The sequence below is a fragment of the Sus scrofa genome, chromosome 5 (assembly GCF_000003025.6).
Source record: "Sus scrofa isolate TJ Tabasco breed Duroc chromosome 5, Sscrofa11.1, whole genome shotgun sequence".
NCBI lineage: Eukaryota > Metazoa > Chordata > Mammalia > Artiodactyla > Suidae > Sus > Sus scrofa.
In genome coordinates, this window is record NC_010447.5 from 6,535,075 (window position 1) to 6,554,769 (window position 19,695).

At 53.9% G+C, this 19,695-nt stretch overlaps 2 protein-coding genes and 1 long non-coding RNA gene across 3 annotated transcripts; 2 read left to right on the forward strand and 1 right to left on the reverse strand.

Moving 5' to 3' along the window:
- CYP2D25 (vitamin D3 25-Hydroxylase) lies at positions 3,947–8,569 on the forward strand. The gene is given in 9 exon segments (NM_214394.1): positions 3,947–4,200; positions 5,183–5,354; positions 5,973–6,125; positions 6,220–6,380; positions 6,800–6,976; positions 7,147–7,288; positions 7,509–7,696; positions 8,070–8,211; positions 8,318–8,569. Coding segments are annotated over 9 exon segments (1,503 nt in total). The 5' UTR covers positions 3,947–4,011; the 3' UTR covers positions 8,497–8,569.
- LOC110260835 lies at positions 10,309–11,884 on the reverse strand. The gene is made up of 3 exons (XM_021093099.1): positions 11,069–11,884; positions 10,772–10,814; positions 10,309–10,430 (listed from the first exon to the last, which is right to left on the reverse strand). The coding sequence occupies exons 1-3, from the start codon at positions 11,285–11,287 to the stop codon at positions 10,309–10,311; spliced, it is 384 nt and encodes a 127-aa protein (XP_020948758.1). The 5' UTR covers positions 11,288–11,884.
- Positions 12,222–19,670, forward strand: LOC110260623. The gene is made up of 4 exons (XR_002343872.1): positions 12,222–12,565; positions 14,254–14,356; positions 18,315–18,435; positions 19,149–19,670. It is a non-coding gene; the product is annotated as an uncharacterized LOC110260623 (long non-coding RNA).

Genomic DNA, 19,695 nt, shown 5'->3' on the forward strand with positions numbered 1-19,695 from the left:
TGGCCTCGCATAGGCCCAGCGGCCTTTGTAGCAGAACCTGGAATGGGCTCAGCCTGGAGGGTGGAACTCAGCCGTGTAAGGGGCTGGCCGGCCGACTTGAAGTTGATATGAGGGCATATTTTCCATCAACATGAATTTTAAAGGTTATTAAAAAATAATGCAGCGTTAATGGACTTTATTTTAGGGAACCGAACTACTGGAAGGAATGTTGTGAAGTAGAAATAAGCAATTATAAATGAGTTCCTGTGTGCTCATCACTTTGAGGCTACAGAAACGGCAGATTAATTTTGTTGTAGTGGCTACATTCAGCAGCACAATCCAGTTCTCATTCTGCTGTGCCAGGATGGAGGTGTGGGCGGGTGTGCTGTGGGCCAGGGGACCCGCGTAGAACTGACGGCTTTTTGAGCTCCTTGTGGTCTCAGCTTGGCATTAACGCAGTTCAGATTGATGGATTAGGGGTGGAGGACTTAAACCACCAAATATGTAAGAGGGGTGTCTTAAGGAAAATACTTTCCTGACAGTGGATGGTTCTTCATCGCTTTGCCATTTGTTCCATCTCCTTTTGACTTATTGATGGTACTGTGAGTGAGACACTTGTGATTGTTCCAGGTGTTTGCTCATCCTGGCTGCTGAGAGGACCGGTTAACTGGGGCATGGTCCGTTCCATGCTTGACTGCTGACTCTAACTCGCCAGCCTCTGCAGGGAGAACTTTCCATGTTCATTTCAACTCCTGCCACTTTTTGAGTTCCATGTGTGTGGGGTTTTTTTAATGGACTATTTTCTAGAAGAGTTTTAGGGTCATAGCAGTGTTGAGCAGAAAGTACAGAGATATCAGAGTTCCCTCTGTGGTGCAACAGGATGGGTGGCCTCTCTAAGCGTCAGACTCAGGTTCGATCCCCTGCCCAGCACAGTGGGTTAAAGGGTCTGTAGGTCACAGCTGTGGCTCAGATCTGATCTCTGGCCTGAGAAACTCCATATGCCGTGAGGAGGCGGGGCAAAAATGGAAAAGAAAGGGGGAAAAACCCAGATATCCCATCTATCTTCTGCCCCCAGACACATGCACACAGCCTCCCTCGGTGTCAGTGCTCCTCCACCACAGTGATGCATCTTCTTGGATTGGTGAGCTTGCATCAGCACCTCACCCAGAGCCCGTAGTTTCCATTAGGGTTCTCTCTTGGAGCACGTCTTGTGGGTTTGGACAAAGAAAGACATGCATCCGGAGTTCCCTTCGTGGCTCAGTGGGTTGAGGAGCCGGTGTTTCCGTGAGCCATGGTGTGAGTCACAGACATGACTTGGATCTGGCGTTGCTGTGGCTGTGCTGTAGGCTGGCAGCTGTAGCTCCATATGCCACGGGTGCAGCCCTAAAAAGCAAAAAAAAAAAAAAAGACATGTATCAACATTCGAGTATCAGAGTAGTTTCACTGCCCTAAGAATCCTCTGTGCCCCGCCTCTTTGTCCCCTCCCCGCAACCTCCTGGCAACCACTGATCATTCCCTGTCTCCGTAGTTTTTGCCTTTTCCAAAATCTGGAGTCACACAGTAAATTGCCTTTTCAGATTGGTTTCTTCCATGTGGTAATGGGTGTTTAAGGTTCTTCCATGTCTTTGCATGGCTTGATAGCTCATTTCTTTTTTAGTGCTGAAGAAAATTCCATTGCCTGGACGTACCACTGTTGAAAGGGTGATTAACAAACACAACAGCATGACCATCTGAACCAGTAAGTGCTCCATTCAGTAGTGTTCAGTACATTCACATTGTCGTGCAGCCAGAACTTTCTCATCCTGCAGAAGCCAAAACCCAGGGGAGGCGAGGCCGCTGGGCCCAGAGTGCAGCGCCCTGAGCAGCGAAACCCAGCTTCCCCTCGTCCTGTGCCCAGGGTGGCGTGGGGACTGAAAGGTTTCTTCCATGGGCGCTGGGGGCGGGGGCGCTAACAAAATGCCACCAACTTCCCTAGCACCCAGCTAGGTGCTGCAGCTCCCTACCCGCTTTCTGGAGCTCTCTCCAGGGGGTGTGCTCGGCATTACTTTGGGGTCCCAGGGCCTGGCACTTCTGCTCCGCCGTCTTGCTGACATCACCCTGGACTCAGTCTCAGGTCCCTGTATCCAGAGGAGCCTTCCCTACACAGTGAACACCAGTGACACTGGGATGGAGGGGCGGGGAGCGGGGGAGTGGGGGCTCATCCCTCTGGCCGCAACAGCTTCACCAGAGCAGAAGCCAGCAAGGGCAGGCTGAGAATGTTTCTAAAGTAATCTCAGTAACTTAAATGCTGGCCCTGATTGAAGTTCACATCCAGCATAGACCAGTAGCTCAGCGTGAGTTTTCAGGTGCACCTAATGGTACTCTGACCCCCTGGTGCAATCCCTGAGACTGCGCTTTGGAGGCCATAAAGCCACCTATTACAGAGTGTGGGGAGGATGGGGAGTGAACAGCAGCGCCTGGCCTGTGAGTGCTGGGTGAACAGAGGCTAGGATTGCACAGTGATTGCAAAAGGTTGCAGATTATCCTCAAGGTCGTCAAGGCCATTGACCTTGAGGTTGCAGATTATCCTCAAGGTCGCCCTGTCCTGGGCAACAGGTTCCCAGTATGGGGAGGGCCCTGCCTAAACTACAGATGTGTCTGACACTGCCCTTCATGTGTCCATTAGCGTGACTGCTTGGAAGAGAGCATGACACCTCCAAAACCAAGGGTAGGCAAAGGCAATTGATCCAAGGGCACTGTGAGACGAACACTTGAACCATCCTGCCAGCCCCATTCATACCACCTGATTCTCTGGCTGTCCTGGGTGGAAAATTGCTGCCAGACGGGACAGGAACATTCACCTGAGGCCAGCTGAGAGACCCCAGGCTGGATCTGAGATGTCACCAGGGTGCCCGTGGGTCTTACCCTCTTTGTAGAATGGCCTTAAAACTGGTTTCCCTGCCTCCTTGAGGTCCCAGAACCCCAGTTCCCCACGATCCATGAGGCCTGTTCCTCTGAGGACAGTCACAGCCTATGCTAAGCCACCGTGGAGGCTGACTGGTAGCTCAGTCAACAAGGGCAAGTGCCCCCTCCACGTTTTTCCGAGTCAGGAAATGACACAGAAAGGCAATGGACGGCCGCAAGAGCTAGAAGGTCCGAGGACCAATTGTAACAAACAGGAAAGGGTCTCTGGGCCATCAGGGAACTAGGGAGCTCTGAAAACAGTCCTCCTGCCTCCCCGTCCCCAGACTCCGGTGGCCACGGCCACAACCAGGTGGAAGCCAAGAAAGGGCTGAGCCAGCAGCCAGCCAGGTGAGGGGCCTCAGCACCCCTGCGAGCAGCCTTGGGGTGGGGTGGGGTAGGGGGTCAGGTCTGGGCAGCCACTGAGAAGTAGAGGGTGTGTGTGCGTACATGTGGTACATATGTGTTAATGTGTGGGTTTGTGGGTGTGTAAATGTGTGCGTGTGAGTAAGCAGTGTGTGGGTGGTTTATGAGTGTGTGACTGTGTCTGTGTTCAGTGTTCTAATGAAATGAGGGGATGCCAAGACCTTTATCCCCCATGATGGTCCCTCTGGTCACGACGATCTCCCTCCAGCACTGGGCAGGTGCCACTGAAAAACCTGGGCCACTCAGGAGGCAGCAGGACAAGGGTATGTTCTGGGGCTGAGGCTGTGGCCACATCAGGGAGTGTGAGCCCTAAGTGACAAGAGTGGCAGAGTCAAGTGTAAAGACGTCTGATTCTTTGGAAGTTTTACAGAGGTGGGAATCCGGCCAGGGTGAAGGAGGACTTCTTGTGTCCTTGCGGCAAGCACATGGAGAGGGCAGGAGGGACAGTCACCATACCCACACCTGACTTTCCCGGGCCCCTCCCCCACCCCTTGCACCCTCTGGCAGCCCAGTCTCCCTGGCAGGTTGGCTCAGAGCAGAGGGCAAAGACCAGTCTCGGCTCCCTTTATAAAATGGGCCTAGGCTGGTCAAGCCTTCAGAGTGCTCTGCATGGCCTGGTCTTAGGTGCTTGGTGCGGTGAGGAGCCCAGTGTGCACTGAGGCAGCCATGGGTCTGCTGACTGGGGATTTACTGGGGATCCTGGCCTTGGCCATGGTCATCTTCCTGCTCCTGGTGGACTTGATGCACCGGCGCTCACGCTGGGCTCCACGCTACCCACCGGGCCCCATGCCACTGCCTGGGCTGGGTAACCTGCTACAAGTGAACTTCCAAGACCCACGTCTCAGCTTTATCCAGGTGAGCAAGGTGATGGTGGGAAGTGGGCAGTGAAGGTCTTAGGGACCCCACACAGCAGCAGACTGTGGTCACTGGACAAAGCCACAGTCTGGCCTAGGAGCTGGGCTGAGAAGAGGAGGCAGATTCGAGAGGCTTCCTGAGGGAGGGTGTTTGTGCAGTTCCTGAGGACAGTTCAGATTTTCCAAGCAAAGTTCAGAGAGGGCAAAGGTGGAGGTGGGGGTTGGGGTGGACATGACTCGGCTACAGGCTGGGAATTCGGTTGGCCAGCACCTAAATGGTGTGAGCCTGAGCCCCTCTGATTACATCAGAGGAGGAAGTGTCTTGAGAAGGGGGATGGGCATCTGGTCATGAGCTCTATTTATTTCTTTATTTTGTTTTTTTGTTTGTTTGTTTTTAGGGCCGCACTTGCAGCATATGGAGGTTCCCAGGCTAGGGGTCGAATCAGAGCTGCAGCTGCTGGCCTACACCACAGCCACAGCAACATAGGATCTGAGCCATGTCTTCAGCCTACACCACAGCTCATGGCAATGCTGGATCTTTAACCCACTGAGCGAGGCTAGGAATCGAACCCGCCACGTCATGGTTACTAGTCAGGTTCGTTTCCACTGTGCCACATCAGGAACTCCATGAGCTCTATTTAAATCAGGAAGTTCAGGCTGAGAGAGGTGCAGTGATCTGGTTCAAATCTTTTGTCACCTTGAGACCCTGGGCCCCGGTGCTCACCTTTATGAACCTTGGTTTCTTCCCCTGTAAAATGGGGTGCTAACTTGGCCTATTGACAATTTTGGTGACCTTTACACAGTCATAGCTGGGTGATTTGAGGCAACTTGAGGTCCTGGACCATAATGTATGTAACTCCCAGGGTCCTAAGGCTGGATGAAGTCCTTGCAGCAGGGGTCCCCCAAGGCTAACGCCGTGAGGCTAGGCCTGCAGCCTGGTGGGGCCTGAACTTGACAAAACGCCTTTGACCTTTGGCCTGCAGCTGCGGCGCCGCTTTGGGGATGTATTCAGCCTGCAGCAGATCTGGAGGCCCGTGGTCGTGCTCAATGGGCTGGCGGCTGTGCGGGAGGCGCTGGTGTCCCACAGCCATGAAACCTCCGACCGCCCACCTGTGTTCATCTTAGAGCACCTGGGTTACGGGCCGCGCTCCGAAGGCAAGCAGAGGAGGGGGTGGACCGCGCCTTGGCGGGACTGGGCCAGCAATGACCCGATACCCGCAGGGCCAGGCGGAGGCAGGGCCGTGGACGTTGGGTGCAAGAAGAGTCAGCGAATTTGAAGGGGCGGCAGGCAGGTGTAGGGAGTCTGTGGCCAAGAGTTGAGCGAGGAAGAATATGTGTGAGGCAGAGGAGGGTGAGGCCTGAGAGAGGGCGGCCCAGGGCCACTGCGGACCGAAGGGAAGGTCAAGTTCCAGAGGAACTAGGAGGATGAAGTCAAAGTGGGCGGAGCCGGGGCGAGCCAGGACCTTTCCAGAACGGTCACGATGAGCAAAGCAAAAAGTGGGGCCAAGACCGGGCCCTAGCCGGGGAGAGTGGGAGGGCAAGGAAGGCGGGCAGAGGAGGACCTGGAAAGGGGTGTCAAAGTGGGCGGGGCTTGGGAGGTGAGGTTAGTGTGGGAGGAGCTGGGGGCGAGACCGACCCCTGAAGGGGCGGGACTGTGTGAGCGGAGCGCGGGGCGGGGCGTGGAGAACCCGCGGGCCCGCGAGAGCAGGTTGCGGGCAGAGGGCGGGGCCAGGGCGCACCCGGGCCACGCCCACGCGCCTGCTCCGCCCCCAGGAGTGATCCTGGCGCGCTACGGGAAAGCGTGGCGCGAGCAGCGGCGCTTCTCGGTGTCCACCTTGCGCAACTTTGGCCTGGGCAAGAAGTCGTTGGAGGAGTGGGTGACCCAAGAGGCCTCGTGCCTTTGTGCCGCCTTCGCCGACCAGGCTGGTGAGTGCTGGGGCCGAGGGACAGGAGACAGGTTTGGAGAAGCTGGGGAAGAGGAGATGAAGGCGACCCCCTGACTTGTACGATCCCCTCTCAGGACGCCCCTTTAGCCCTAACAACCTTCTGAATAAAGCGGTGAGCAACGTGATCGCCTCCCTCACCTTCGCGCGCCGCTTCGAGTACAACGACCCTCGCATGCTCAAGCTTCTGGACCTAGTGTTGGAAGGACTGAAGGAGGAAGTGGGCCTCATGCGCCAGGTGCGGGAAGGGCGGCGTGGAGGAGCCCTTCAGGGCGAGCTCCGTGGCAGCAGCCTCCGCCCTGCAGTGGGCCTCCTGGGAGGAGGCTCCGTCTAGGGGGCCAGAGGGAAAGGCCATTCCAAGAGGGGCAACGGCAAGAGAAAAGGCCTGGAAGCCGGGAATGACAGACAACACGGATGGGAGGGGCGGAGCCAGGGTCAGATGGCTTAGGAGTGGGAGGGCTTCTTCACCGGAAAACGCCAGCTCCCTTGAGATGCAGATTTTAGGTTTATTCTTCTGGGCCCAGGGCCGGGAGAGAGGATGAACTTAGGAACAAGGTCAGTGGTGGGGAAACCCTGGAGAAGGCTAGGACCTGACTGGCAGAAGTGAACACCTGGGCACCAGGAGGTCCCAGGGCCCCATAAGTGTGACCCTCGCAGGTGCTGGAAGCAATGCCGGTTCTCAGGCATATCCCGGGGCTGTGTGCCAAGCTCTTCCCAAGGCAGAAGGCCTTCTTGGTCATGATAGATGAGCTGATCACAGAGCACAAGATGACCCGGGACCTGGCCCAGCCCCCCCGAGACTTGACGGATGCCTTCCTGGACGAAATGAAAGAGGTGAGGAGCCAGGGAACGAACAGAACAAGGATGTGGGTTAAGGGCCCCAGGAGGTGAGCCAGGGCAAGGGTGGCAGGGGGGCGGGCATGTGCCGCCCAGTGATCAAGCACCTGGGCGACAGGAGCAGAGTGGGAGGCCTCCTCCCTCCGACCCTGAGTTCACCTTCCCAGGCCAAGGGGAACCCCGAGAGCAGCTTCAATGATGAGAACCTCCGCCTGGTGGTGGCTGACCTGTTCTCCGCTGGGATGATCACCACCTCGACCACGCTGGCCTGGGCTCTCCTCCTCATGATCCTGCACCCAGACGTGCAGCGTGAGCCTCGCCCTGGGGGCTAGGTGGGGTGGGCGAGCGCGGGAAGGGACAGCCCAAGGCCTTCAGCTGGGTTGCTGTGGCCGCCGGCAGCAGCTCTGAGAGCCCAGCTCAGAGGTCACAGCGACCGCCTCCCCTGCGTGGGCACAGCCCTTCACGCGATCATCAGGAGGAGGCTGGAACCCCTCCCTTGGGTCTGACCAGAGGACACTTGTCTTTCCAGGACGCGTCCAACAGGAAATCGATGAGGTGATAGGGCACGTGCGGCAACCGGAGATAAAGGATCAGGCCCTCATGCCCTTCACCTTGGCCGTGCTCCATGAGGTGCAGCGCTTTGGGGACATCGTCCCACTGGGCGTGGCCCACATGACATCTTGTGACATTGAAGTGCAGGGTTTCCTCATCCCCAAGGTAAGCCTGCACCTTCCTCACCCCAGCTCAGCACCAGCTGCCACCTGGTAGGCCCAGGCGCCTGTTGCCAGGTGGGGCCAGGACTAATGTCCACAGGCACTGAGTGTCCCAGCCTGGGTGGGTGTGGGGATGAGGGCAGAGGCAGGGCTGGCCCTGTCCATTCAGAGCTCCCAGTTGGGCAGGGAAGACAAGCCAAAACATGCCACAGAGTGTTGCAGGAGCCCATGCAAGAGGCCAAGAAGCTTCTTGGGCTGAGGGTTACTTGAAGAGTCCAGGTACGTGCCAGGCAGAGGCTGTGTGCCCTGTATGTTCGGTGGCAGGGGTCCAAGCACCCCCCAGTCTGGACCCCACCATGCCAGATGTCTCCTGCCAGGGGACCACACTTATCACCAACCTGACGTCAGTGCTGAAGGACGAGACTGTCTGGAAGAAGCCCTTCCGCTTCTATCCAGAGCACTTCCTGGACGCCCAGGGCCGCTTCACCAAGCAGGAGGCCTTCATGCCCTTCTCAGCAGGTGCCAGGGGGCGGGGGGATGCCCATTTCATTTCCCTCTCCTGAGGGGGTCTTGGAGGGTGGAGCCCAGGTGTCCAGGCTCACGGAGTCCCCGTGCGCATCTGCAGGCCGCCGCTCTTGCCTCGGGGAGCCCCTGGCCCGCATGGAGCTCTTCCTCTTCTTCACCACCCTCCTGCAGCGCTTCAGCTTCTCGGTGCCCACAGGACAGCCTCGCCCCAGCGACCACGGTGTCTTTGCCTTCCTGCTGTTCCCATCCCCCTACCAGCTCTGTGCTGTGCCCCGCTAGGGGGAGGCACCATGCCCCCAGCCTTCGCTTCAGCAGTAGCCCTGGCATGCAATAAAGCTGTCCGGCAGCTCCAGCTTGGCTTGCGTTCCACTTGGGGCCTCTGAGCAGCCCCTTGGCAGTGATGGTGTCTCCACAGCCTGCCCATGGCCAGCCCCTACCCCTGCCTGACCCATCGTGACCTGACGTTTGACCTCATTTGGGAGATGGGTATACTGAAGCTCAGAAGGTGACAGCATACCCATGAGACCCGATACTGGTTACTTGGGTCATGATAAAGCCTATGAATAGGTCTTGGCTTCTCCTGGGAGGAGCCAGAATAGGCCAGTAAGAGATGTCAGGCCGCCATGGGGATGGGAAGAGCCCCACTCAGCCTGGATGCCCACATTCCAGGCCCCACCACACCCAGCTTGCAGCACAGACCAGCAGCTCAGGCAGCACCATCCCTGAAAGGTGGGAGCTCAGGGATGCCTTGGAAGCCATACGCTGGGTCACCACCCAGGGCTCCATCTGCAGGTGCCAGAGCTCTCTGCTGTGAAGCCTGATGGTGGCTCAGGAGTGAGCCACCTCCCTGGGCCTCTTGGTCCCCCAAGATACGAAGGGCCCCCTTTCCCTGAGAGATGCTCATGTCCTAGCCCCTGCCTAGTAGGAGTTGCCACTCGTGGCCACGCTGGAGTGGGAGCAGGACACGCCAACCTGGGGCTCCATCCTCTGAAGAGCCAGGTCAGGCCAGACTCTCATGAGGCTTGGTAGGGGCAGGAATAAGCCTCTGTGGGCACAGGCATGCCCTAGAGGTAGGGGTCAACCATGGGCTCATGTGACATTGAGCCACAGATGGGGTGGCCAGAGCAGGAGGAAGCCATGCAGGGAGCCAGGAGGAGGACACCCTGGCTCAAAAGTCCTTGCTTTGCTATGACACTGGGTGACCTTGGGCTTCTAGTTCTCCTTCACCCAATGAGAAATTTGCATCAGGTGGCTTCTGGGTCCCATCTTCCTGCTCTGACTCTGGGGCTGCGACCTTATTAGGCTGGAACCCCAGCTAAGGGCAGGGACTGCTGTCCTCCACCTGTGCCCACCTCCACAGGTGACTGGCTCCAGACTGAGCACACACAGGTACAATCCAAGGGCTTCTTTTTATTTTTTTTTTTAATTTCTTTATTTAAAAATATTTTTTTTTTATCTTTTTAGGGCCGCACCTCCGGCATATGGAGGTTCCCAGGCTAGGGGTCAAATCGGAGCTGTAGCCACTGGCCTACACCACAGCCACAGCAAGGCAGGATCCAAGCCACACATGCAACCTATACCACAGCTCATGGCAACGCAGGATCCCCAACCCACTGGGTGAGGCCAGGGATCGAACCCGTGTCCTCATGGATGCTAGTTGGGTTCGTTAACCACTGAGCCAGGACAGGAACTCCCAGATGCCGCCCAAGGGCTTCTAATGGCTGCTTACCTGCGTCTTAGGCGGACCCCGTCGTACATTTAGGTTAACAGCTTGGGGACCACAGACACTCAGGCCAGAAGCACCCTCTCAACCAGGCCGCTTCCGCCTTCATGATGGAGAGGGCCCCAGCTCCCAGCACTCAGGGAACGTGGTCTGTCCCTTGGCATTGAGTCAAAAGGCCAGTCAGGGCCCCTGTCAGCCTCCAGCCTATCCACTGTGATGTCAGGGCTTAGTGGCAGGAGGGGGTGTTCCTGCAGCTTATGGGGACAGGGAGTGTGGATGGAGCCACCTGGGTTTGGGGAAGCTCGAGGTCCTGAAAGGAGGCAACCAGGCTTGCAGAGGCAGCAACTGTGGATTTATTGGATGCATCGTCATTCATGGTCCTGAGTCTTGGGGATCTCAGAGGCTGGGAACCAGCCTGGCCAGAGCGTCCTCAGGAGCTGGGGGACCCAGCCTCCAGGCCTTTCCTCCTTGACATCCACCTCAGAAGCCTCTAAAAAGCCAAAGCAGGCATGCCTTTTGGGCCCCTTCCTGGAGGAACCTTCCCCAGGGCCAGGGCCCCCTCTGGGGCCACCGGAGCAGGGCAGCATGGCTAACAGGCTAGGTATTCCTCCAGCCCAAGGGGAATGGCCTGAGGCCCTGCCAACCCAGGAAGGAAGCAGCATGGGGGCTCCTTCAGGAAAGACAGGGCATCATCTGGCTACCCGGGTTTCTCCCCTCCCCTCCCAAGGCCAGAGGGTCTGGGAGGAGCTCGGCCTTCTGTGACCTCTGCAGGGTCACTGTGATAGGGAGGAAAGCCGTCCTGCTGCCGCAGGACGGGGTCAGCTGTCTTACCAGAGGTGTAGGCAGCAGTCTCCTTTGGGACCTTTTTATTTTCCTAGGAAGGAAGAATGGGCACAGTGGGGGTGAGGCAGGGTCTACACTGTGCAGATGGGGAGACTGAGGCCTCACTTCACAAGAAGTCAGGGGAGGCCAGATTCAGATCCCCTTCTGCTCACCATGTCTGCTCCCCTCGGCTCCACACAGAGCCGTCACCCCCAGCACCGCCTTCCTTCCCCAGAGCCTCCCCATTCACCCCACAGCACCCTGGGCCTTCTCAGTAGGGCCCCTGCTGGGACCAGGCTGCCTTACCTCCCAGCCTGAGGTCCCTGCCACCGCCACCTCCTCGGCCACCTCCTTCCCAGCAGGAATGGGGCTGGCGGCTTCCTCCCCCTCGGCCTGGGCCAAAATGCCAGTCTCCTCCTTGGGGGCAGCATCATTCAGTCCTCCCGCTGCCGCAGGGGTCATGGCCTGCTGGGAGGGTCGAGAGGGGAGAATATGGGCAGAAAGGCCCTCTGATCCCCTGGTCATTTCCCTGTTCCCCACGCTTGGACTGTGTGTAGGTCTTTGTTTTTCCAAAGAAGTCCCTCCTTTCTCAGCTCGAGCTGCAGTAGGGCTGTGAGTCTCCTGGAGGCGCCCTGCCACTCTCCCTGGGACTCGAGGTGCCGTGAGCTGAGTCTGACAGGGGAGAGCCCGGCCTGGGCCTTCCAGGACAGGCCTCACTTACCTCGAAGCCTTGCTTCTTCCCACGCTTGACTCTGCGTCTCTACAGAGGGCGACAGAAGTGACGTAAATCTATGAGGGTCTGGGAGTCCTTCCCTGCCTGGCCCATCCTCTTACCAAGGCCAACCACGGGTGCCCAGGACAGCCCCCACTCCGGGGGAGGGCCCAGCCCGTACCCACCTGAGCAGTCACAGGGTAGCACTTATCCATCCGCCCCCACACGGGCCTTAAGGTCTCCCCTATGGGCTGCACGACAAGGACAGAGAAGGCGGAGGTGACATCTTAAGGGCTCCAACACACAAAAAGATAAAACTTCGCATTCACAAAACAAAAAGAGGCTCTAAAATAGAGATGTTCAGGAGTTCCCATGTGGCTCAGCGAGTTAAACATCCAGCCTTGTCACTGCAGTAGCTCTGGTTACTGCACTGGCGCAGGTTTGGACCCTGGCCCAGGGACTTCTGCATGCCGCTGGTGTGACCAAAATAAATAAATCAATTAAATAAAGCAAAGTAAAGTAAAATAGAAATGTTCAAACATCAATCTCTAATACTTCAAAAACAACTAAAAAATAGGGCGTTCCCGATGTGGCTCAGAGGTTAACAAACCCAACAAGGATCCATGAGGTTGGATTCCTGGCCTTGCTCAGTGAGTTAAGGATCCGTGAGCTACGGTGTAGGTTGCAGACATGGGTCAGATCCCGAGTTGCTGTGGCTATGACATAGGCCGGCAGCTGTGGCTCCAATTTGACCCCTAGCCTGGGAATCTTCATGTGCCTCGGGCGCAGCCCTAAAAAGAAAACAACAACAACAAAGATACAAAGATATGGAAGTTAAAAATCCAAAATGTCAATGATAAAGTTGAAAAAATATTTCCCGGAAAGAACAGAGAGATCAGGAGCTCCAACAGCTAAATCCTAGAGCTTTCTGAGAGAGGGAACAGAGCCTACACTCGGGGGTGGCAGGGAGAGAGATACCAAATAAAGGTAGTATTTTTTTATCAAGACAGCTTCCCAAAGATGAGGGATGTGAGTTTCCAGAAGAGAATCGCCAAGTATCCAGGACAGTGGATGAAGGAGACCTACCCCAGGTATGTCATCAATAAATTGCAAAACACTGAGGATGAAGAGAACCTAAAAACTTCCAGAGATGACAAAGAAAAAAGTCTACTTTAGGAATTCAACTTTTATCAGACTTTTCAACACCAATCTTTTTTTTTTTTTTTTTTTTTTGCCTTTTTTTAGGGCTGCACCCACGGCATATGGAGGTTCCCAGGCTAGGGGTCCAGTCAGAGCTACAGCTGCTGGCCTACACCACAGCCACAGCAGTTCGGGATCTGAGCGGGATCTACGAACTACACCAGAGCTCACAGCAGCACCAGATCCTTAACCCACTGAGCGAGGCCAGGGATCAAACCCACAACCTCATGGTTCCTTGTTGGATTCATTGCTGTTGCGCCACAACAGAAACTCCTTTCCAACACCAGTCTTTGAAGCCAGAAGATAATGCGCATCTTCAAAATCTATCAGAAAATTATATCTAGGCTAGAATTCTATACCTAGCTAAACTCTTCGTTAAGTATGCATCAAGACCTTTTCAGATGTGTCATATCTCAAGACTTCCTACCCCGCAGGAAGCAACTGGAGGTTTTGCCCCGCCAAAAGAGAGTAACGGGGCTCCCACACATGAAAGAAGTGAAGCACCCCCGAGAATGACGGAGAGGGGAGGTCCCAGGACAGCTGAGCAGCAGGCCTCAAGGACAACTGTCCAAATGGAGACGGCAGGGGAGTTCCTCTTGTGGCTCAGCGGTCATGAACTGGACTAGTATCCTTGAGATTGAGGGTTCGATCCCCAGCCCTGCTCCATGGGTTAAGGATCCAGCATTGCCATGAGCTGTCGTGTAGGTCTCAGACGCGGCTCAGATCTGGCGTTGCTGTGGCTCTGGTGTAGGCCGGCAGCTGCTGCTTTGATTCAACCTGCAGCCTGAGAACTTCCATAAGCCATGGGTGCAGCCCTAAAAAAGCAAACAAACAAACAAACAAACCAAATGGAAATAGCAGGATGAAGGGCTCCATGAGATATGTTTCCAGGAAAACATATTGAGAAACCAGCTCATTTGTCTAAATGTATTGCAAGATTTATTCTTTGGTGGAGAATTTGGATGAATTAATTATAGGTACAGAGAAAACTAAACACTTTAAAAAGAGGAAAAACCAAAATTATACACAAAGGAGTAATTATAGTACACCACATGACTGGGGATACTATTTATATCGTTATTACTGTGAACCCTCAATACTACAATTTTATTGCAAATAAAATTACGATACAAACCTATTCGGATGACTAAAAAATGGCAAGTGCTGGAAACCATATGGAACAAATAGAAGCTCTTGTTCATCGTTGGTGAGAATGCAAAATGGGCACTCATCATTTTGGAAAAGGTTGAGCATTTCCTACAAAACTCAGTATACACTTACCCCATGACCCCACAATCCTGCTCATAGGTATTTACCTAAGTAAAAAGAAAGCCTATGTTTACACAAAACTTGCACGTGAATACTTACAGTGGGTTCGTTTGTGTTTTTTGCCACATCTTCAGCATATGGAAGTTCCTGGGCCAGGGATGGAACCTACACCTCAGTGGTGACTGACCCCCAAGTCGCTGCAGTGACAATGCCAGATCCTTAAACGGCTGTGCCACAAGAGAACTCCTGCGTATACTGGTTTTATCTGTCATTGCCAAAAACTAGACACAGTCCAAATGTCTCTTAACAGGTGAATGGACAAACCATAGTCCAGGCACACAGTGGACAATTACTCAGCCATCAGAAGGAACACACTACCGCTACATACAGTGGGTGAACCTCAGATGCACTGTGTAAGTGGATGAAACCAGACAGAAAATAGTACATGCTGGATGTTCCCATTTAGAAGGCCATCCTGCGAGGGGAAACCACAGGAGCAGAAAACAGTTCACTGGATACTAGGGACTGGGGGAAGAGTTGGCTACATGTGAGTATGGGGTATTTTTTTTTTTAACTATCTTTTTTTTTTTTTTTAGTTTGTAGTACATAAATCCTTTTTTTTTTTCTTTTCTTTTTTTCTTTTCTTTTCCTTTTTTTTCTTTTCTATGGCTGCACACGCAGCAGGAAGTTCCACAGGCCAGGGACTGAATTCAAGCCACGGCCCTGGGAGCATTGGATCCTTTAACTGACTGCACTGGCCAGGATTGAACCCACACTTCTGCAGTGACCCAAGCCACTGCGCCATGGCCGGAACTCCCACGGGGGCATTTTTTGAAGTGATGGGACTGTTTTGTATTTTGGTTGTGGTAGCAGTTATACAATTGTGCATGTCTGTCAAAAGTCACAGAACTGTATGCTAAAAAGGATGGATTTCCCTCTCTATAAATAATACTTTAATTTTTTTAAATGAATAAAAAAAAAAAAAAGCCCAGAGTAGGGGAGAGGGACTTAAAAACCAAAATAACGTAAAAATCAGCAAAAAAGCAAAAATGATCCTTAAAAAAATTTTTTTTTTTACTTTTGTCTTTTCTAGGACCACACCCACGGCATATGGAGGTTCCCAGGCTAGGGGTTCCATCGGAGCTGTAGCCACCAGCCTACACCAGAGCCACAGCAACGCGGGATCCGAGCCATGTCTGTGACCTACACCACAGCTCAGGGCAACGCCAGATCCTTAACCCACTGAGCAAGGGCAGGGATCGAACCTGCAACCTCATGGTTCCTAGTCGGATTCGTTAACCACTGAGCCACGACAGGAACTCCGATACTTAAAATTTTTTAAAAATTGAAGATGTCATTACTCAGATTAAAATATTTACAATGCCAAAAACTAGGGTATAACTCTAAGGGAAGGCTAGAGAGAGATGAAATGTGTGTTGGAAGTGGCAGAAAGTGTGTACTTGTTGTAAGAGCTAAATCCTCATCTTTCAGTGCAGGAATTCATTGCATAATGTTTGAATTTGAAAAATCAAGACAAAGCAGGCTAAGCTTTCTATTAAGAACCATAGAGGCAAAATCAAAGGGTTTGGCTAGAAAATTGGCAGCTGGAAAGATTGCTACCCCGGGTTGTGGGAATTGGGGGTGAGAAGGGTTGGGCAAAAGGCAGCTGTTTTCTGTTTCAAGTCTGACTCATCAAACTACGTATAACACGCATCTTTTTTTTTTTTTTTTTTTTTTTTTTTTTAATGGCTACACCCGTAGCATATGGGAGTTCCCAGGCCAGGGATCGAATCTGAGCCATAGATGCGACCTACGCCAGATCTGTAGGTCGGGGATCCAACCCGCACTGCCACAGCAGGAACTCCTGTATACACATATCTTTGATGACAAGAAAACTTTTCTTTTCTTGGTCTTTTTAGGGCCACACCTGCGGCATATGGAGGTTCCGAGGCTAGGGGTTGAATTGGAGCTACAGATGCCAGCCTACACCACAGCCACAGCAATGCAGGATCTGAGCAGCGTCTGCGACCTACACCACAGCTCATGGCAACACCGGACCCTTAACCCACGGAGCAAGGCCAGGGATGGAACCTGAGTCCTCATGGATGCTAGTTAGATAGTCAGATTCATTTCCACTGAGCTATGATGGGAACTCCATGAAAACTTTTTAAAATGGAAATTTGGTTAATTAAAAAAAAAAAAAAAAAAAAAAAAAAAAGAACAAAGGAAGCAGATTTGGGCTCCCTGGTCTCCAAGGCACCTGCCAACATGGGCCTTCTTAGGGCCTCTCCAATCTCTGAATAGTCACTCCTGAGACACGCAGCACATACTTCTCAGTGCTGCTGGGTCACAGATAAGCTTGTCCCCATGAAAATCCCCTTTTCCCAACAGCTCTAGATGGAGAGCAGGAGGCCTCCAGAGACCAGGCAGGTGGTCCTGTCACCATGGGCAGCCTGGGTCTAGTCCCTCTGGGAGCTGAAGTTTCCTCATCTATAAAGGAGAAGCTGCTAGGTTGCTTCGAAGTTTCAATGGCATAACAGACGACCTAATCCAGCAAGTGGCCCTCAGTGGGCATCCAGCATCCATTTTTATGTTCCTGACAGAGGGCTGGCAGTAGGGGCTTCTGCACAGGTTCTCGGACCCAGGACACCCAAGAGGGTTTGTAGCCCCAGGCAGGTGTCCTGCTTCCCACCACCGCATTCACACATGAGTACAGAACCCTATTCCGGGGCGACTCACATGCATTAGGGATCATTCGTTCCCGTAGGTTTGTCTAGGTCACTGCCATGGAACCCTGAGGTGAGCTTATGGCTACATAGCCCTGAGGGGACCACACAACCAGCCTGTGAGGCAGGAGCGGGGAGGCCTCTGTTTCATGCTTTGCCAGAAACACAGGGACGTTCACACCCACACACCCGCAGGAGCCTGACCATTTGAGGTCGGGTATGAGCTCTCCTTGTGCTCCACGGAGATGGCCCAGCCCTAGACCCCGACGGAGGTCCCTACCTGGATGATTCGCCAACAATTCCGTGGTCAGGGGCTGTGTTCCCCACAGACCCCTGAAAATAGTAGTACAGCACCCCTGCAGGTAGATGAAGAAAGACGAGTTAAAACATTTGAAAGAGGGACGCAATTAGTTTAAAATGCCAGTACTTACAATATGCCAGAAATTATATTCTTTTAAACTATTTAAATATGCAATGAGGGGACAGATTTTAAAATGTCTACGAAGAAAACTGTGAAGCTGACTACTGCAGGACACTACTTGGTTGTATGGGGTTTTGGTTGGTGTGTGGGTTTTTTGGGGGGATGCACGGGTGTTAGAGTGAGACATGGGCTTCAACCCCAGCTTCACTCTGGAGGTGCCGAGGGAAGAAAGGGAAGAAGAAAGCCAGCCTTGGCTCTGAGCAGTGTGGCCAGCCCTGGGAAACCTGGTCCACCGCTGTCCCGGGAGGGGCCTCTGGGAATCCCGACGAGGAGCTGGGCACTGGGGTGGCTCTGAGATGAGAACCCATTCCCTGCCATCATCCCCAAGTCACCCCAGCACGCAGGCCCTTACCTGCAAGAATGAAGATTTGTACTCCACACAGGAACTGGTAGAGCCTGGAAGGAAGGCAGAGCTGAGCGTGAGGCTGGGGTCTCTTGCGCCCTCACCAGTGGGAGCTAGTTTGCCTCCCCCATCCTAGTCCCAGGACCTACTCCACCAGGGCGTGTCCAAGAAATGTCTGTGGATGAATAAATCCATCAGCTGTAACAGGGCTCAGCCTGGGCTTCCTGCTAACTGGCCAGCATTCATCTGTGCCTCTGCCTCTTTAGAAAGCCAGGCGTGGAGCCTGGAGCCCCCCCGAAACCCTGGCCCCTCCCTTGTCCTTGCCTCCTTACATGACTACACAGGGTCCCTCTTGCCTCTCCAGCCAGGAGGCAGGGACTTGGCCTCGGCTGGGCGTGGATAGTTGCTCATTCGAGCGCTGGATCCGCTCCTCTCCCCACAGCCCTGCAGGGCCCTCCCTACTCTGGACTGAAAGATTCCACAACCTGGATCAGAAATAACATCCCCTTGCCCATCCTCCTCTTCCAGGACCCGCCCTTGAGACAAACAGCATCTTGGCACTGCCTGCATGCACACGCACACACACACACACACACACACACACACACACACACACACACACAGAGTGTCCCAACTGTCGGTATCAGGCCCTCCACTATGAGGCACAGAGACACAATAACAATCAGGAAAAGAGGTGTACAGAGCCCTATTTTTCCCTTCTTCATGGGTCCAAGTGGGGTTCCCCTCTCCTGGTCTTTGGGGCATGGTAACGGGGCCCACTTAAACTTCTCTCTCTCTCTCTCCCTCTCTCTCTCTCTCAGCCTCTCTCTATCTCTCTCGGAGTTCCTGTCGTGGCTCAGTGGAAACGAAACTGACGAGCGTTCATGCAGATGGGGCTTCGATCCCTGCCCTCGATCAGTGGGTTAAGGATCCGGCGTTGCGGTGAGCTGTGGTGCAGGTTGCAAACTCGGCTCGGATCCCGAGTTGCTGTGGCTGTGGTGTAGGCCAGCAGCTACAGCTCTGATTCGACCCCTAGCCTGGGAACCCCCATGTGTCATGGGTGCGGCCCTAAAAAGACAAAAAACAAAAACTTACCTCTCTCTCTGGCCGCGTAGACTGAACACCATTTTCAGTCTAAGAAGAAGAGGTGGGCAAGTCAGTGATCACGTGGACCCAGGCTCCTGGTGGTCCTTTACCCTGCGGCTCGCAGGGACGGCAATGGGCTAGAGGCAGCTGGGGGGGAAGCAGGACCTCCACCCACAGGGTTCATCCAGGGAAGAGCCTGCTGGTCACAACGGGAGGCTAAACGGGGGATGCAGCGGGCTAGCACTAGGAGCTTGCAAAGTACTCAGGAGTTTCTCCCAAGACCTCAAAGCCCCAAACAAAAGCTGGTTTCAGTGTCCTCAGAGATGGAAAGGTAGGTCCCGGGGCATCAGGATGGGGAAGGCAGGATGGGCTGGAAGAAGATTAAGGGGAGAGGTACAGATCTATTGAACATATGGTGAAAATGACCCCGGGTGTAGGCAGCTAATTATTATTATTGCGTTTTGTCTTTTTAGGGCCACACCCACAGCCTATGTAGGTGGTTAATTATAACAGTAAACAAAAAAATGATTAAAAACTGCCAACAGCTAAGTAGTTTCTGTGTTATGCAGAATTTTTGGAATACCCTTGGGAACACTGGAGGAGAGTCCCTAGCCTCCTCAAAGATACCCTGTCTGCCTAGAATCCCACCTTCGGGGAGGAACTGCACCTAAACTGACGCCCTTCTAAAGTCAAGGTCTCCAGGGTGACGCAGACCTCAGCGTGGCCAGGTGAGCCTCTGTTTCCCAAGGGAGCTCCCCATTCTCCAGGGACTAACTCAGAATCTCTCTCTAAACCCTGCCTCTGCCTTCCTCGCTTTCAGCAGGGAGCACAGGCACCATCAGACCGGAGTTTCCTGGCCTTCCTGCCCCAGCGCCCACTCTCCGCTTCTCACAGGTCTCCTCTTTTCCTAGCCCCTTGCTGGGCTCCATTCCTCTGTTCTTCTCCCAACCTGGGTGTTGGGGGCCCCTCTTTCGCTTGTGTATTCAGCCTTTCTTTCTCCTCTGGCTCCTCCCCCTCGGTATTTAAACATATCACCCACATCTTCTATTACCCCCCCCCCAGGAGACCTCTTATTCTTTTTTTTTTTTTTTTTTTTTTTTTTTTGCTTTTTTAGGG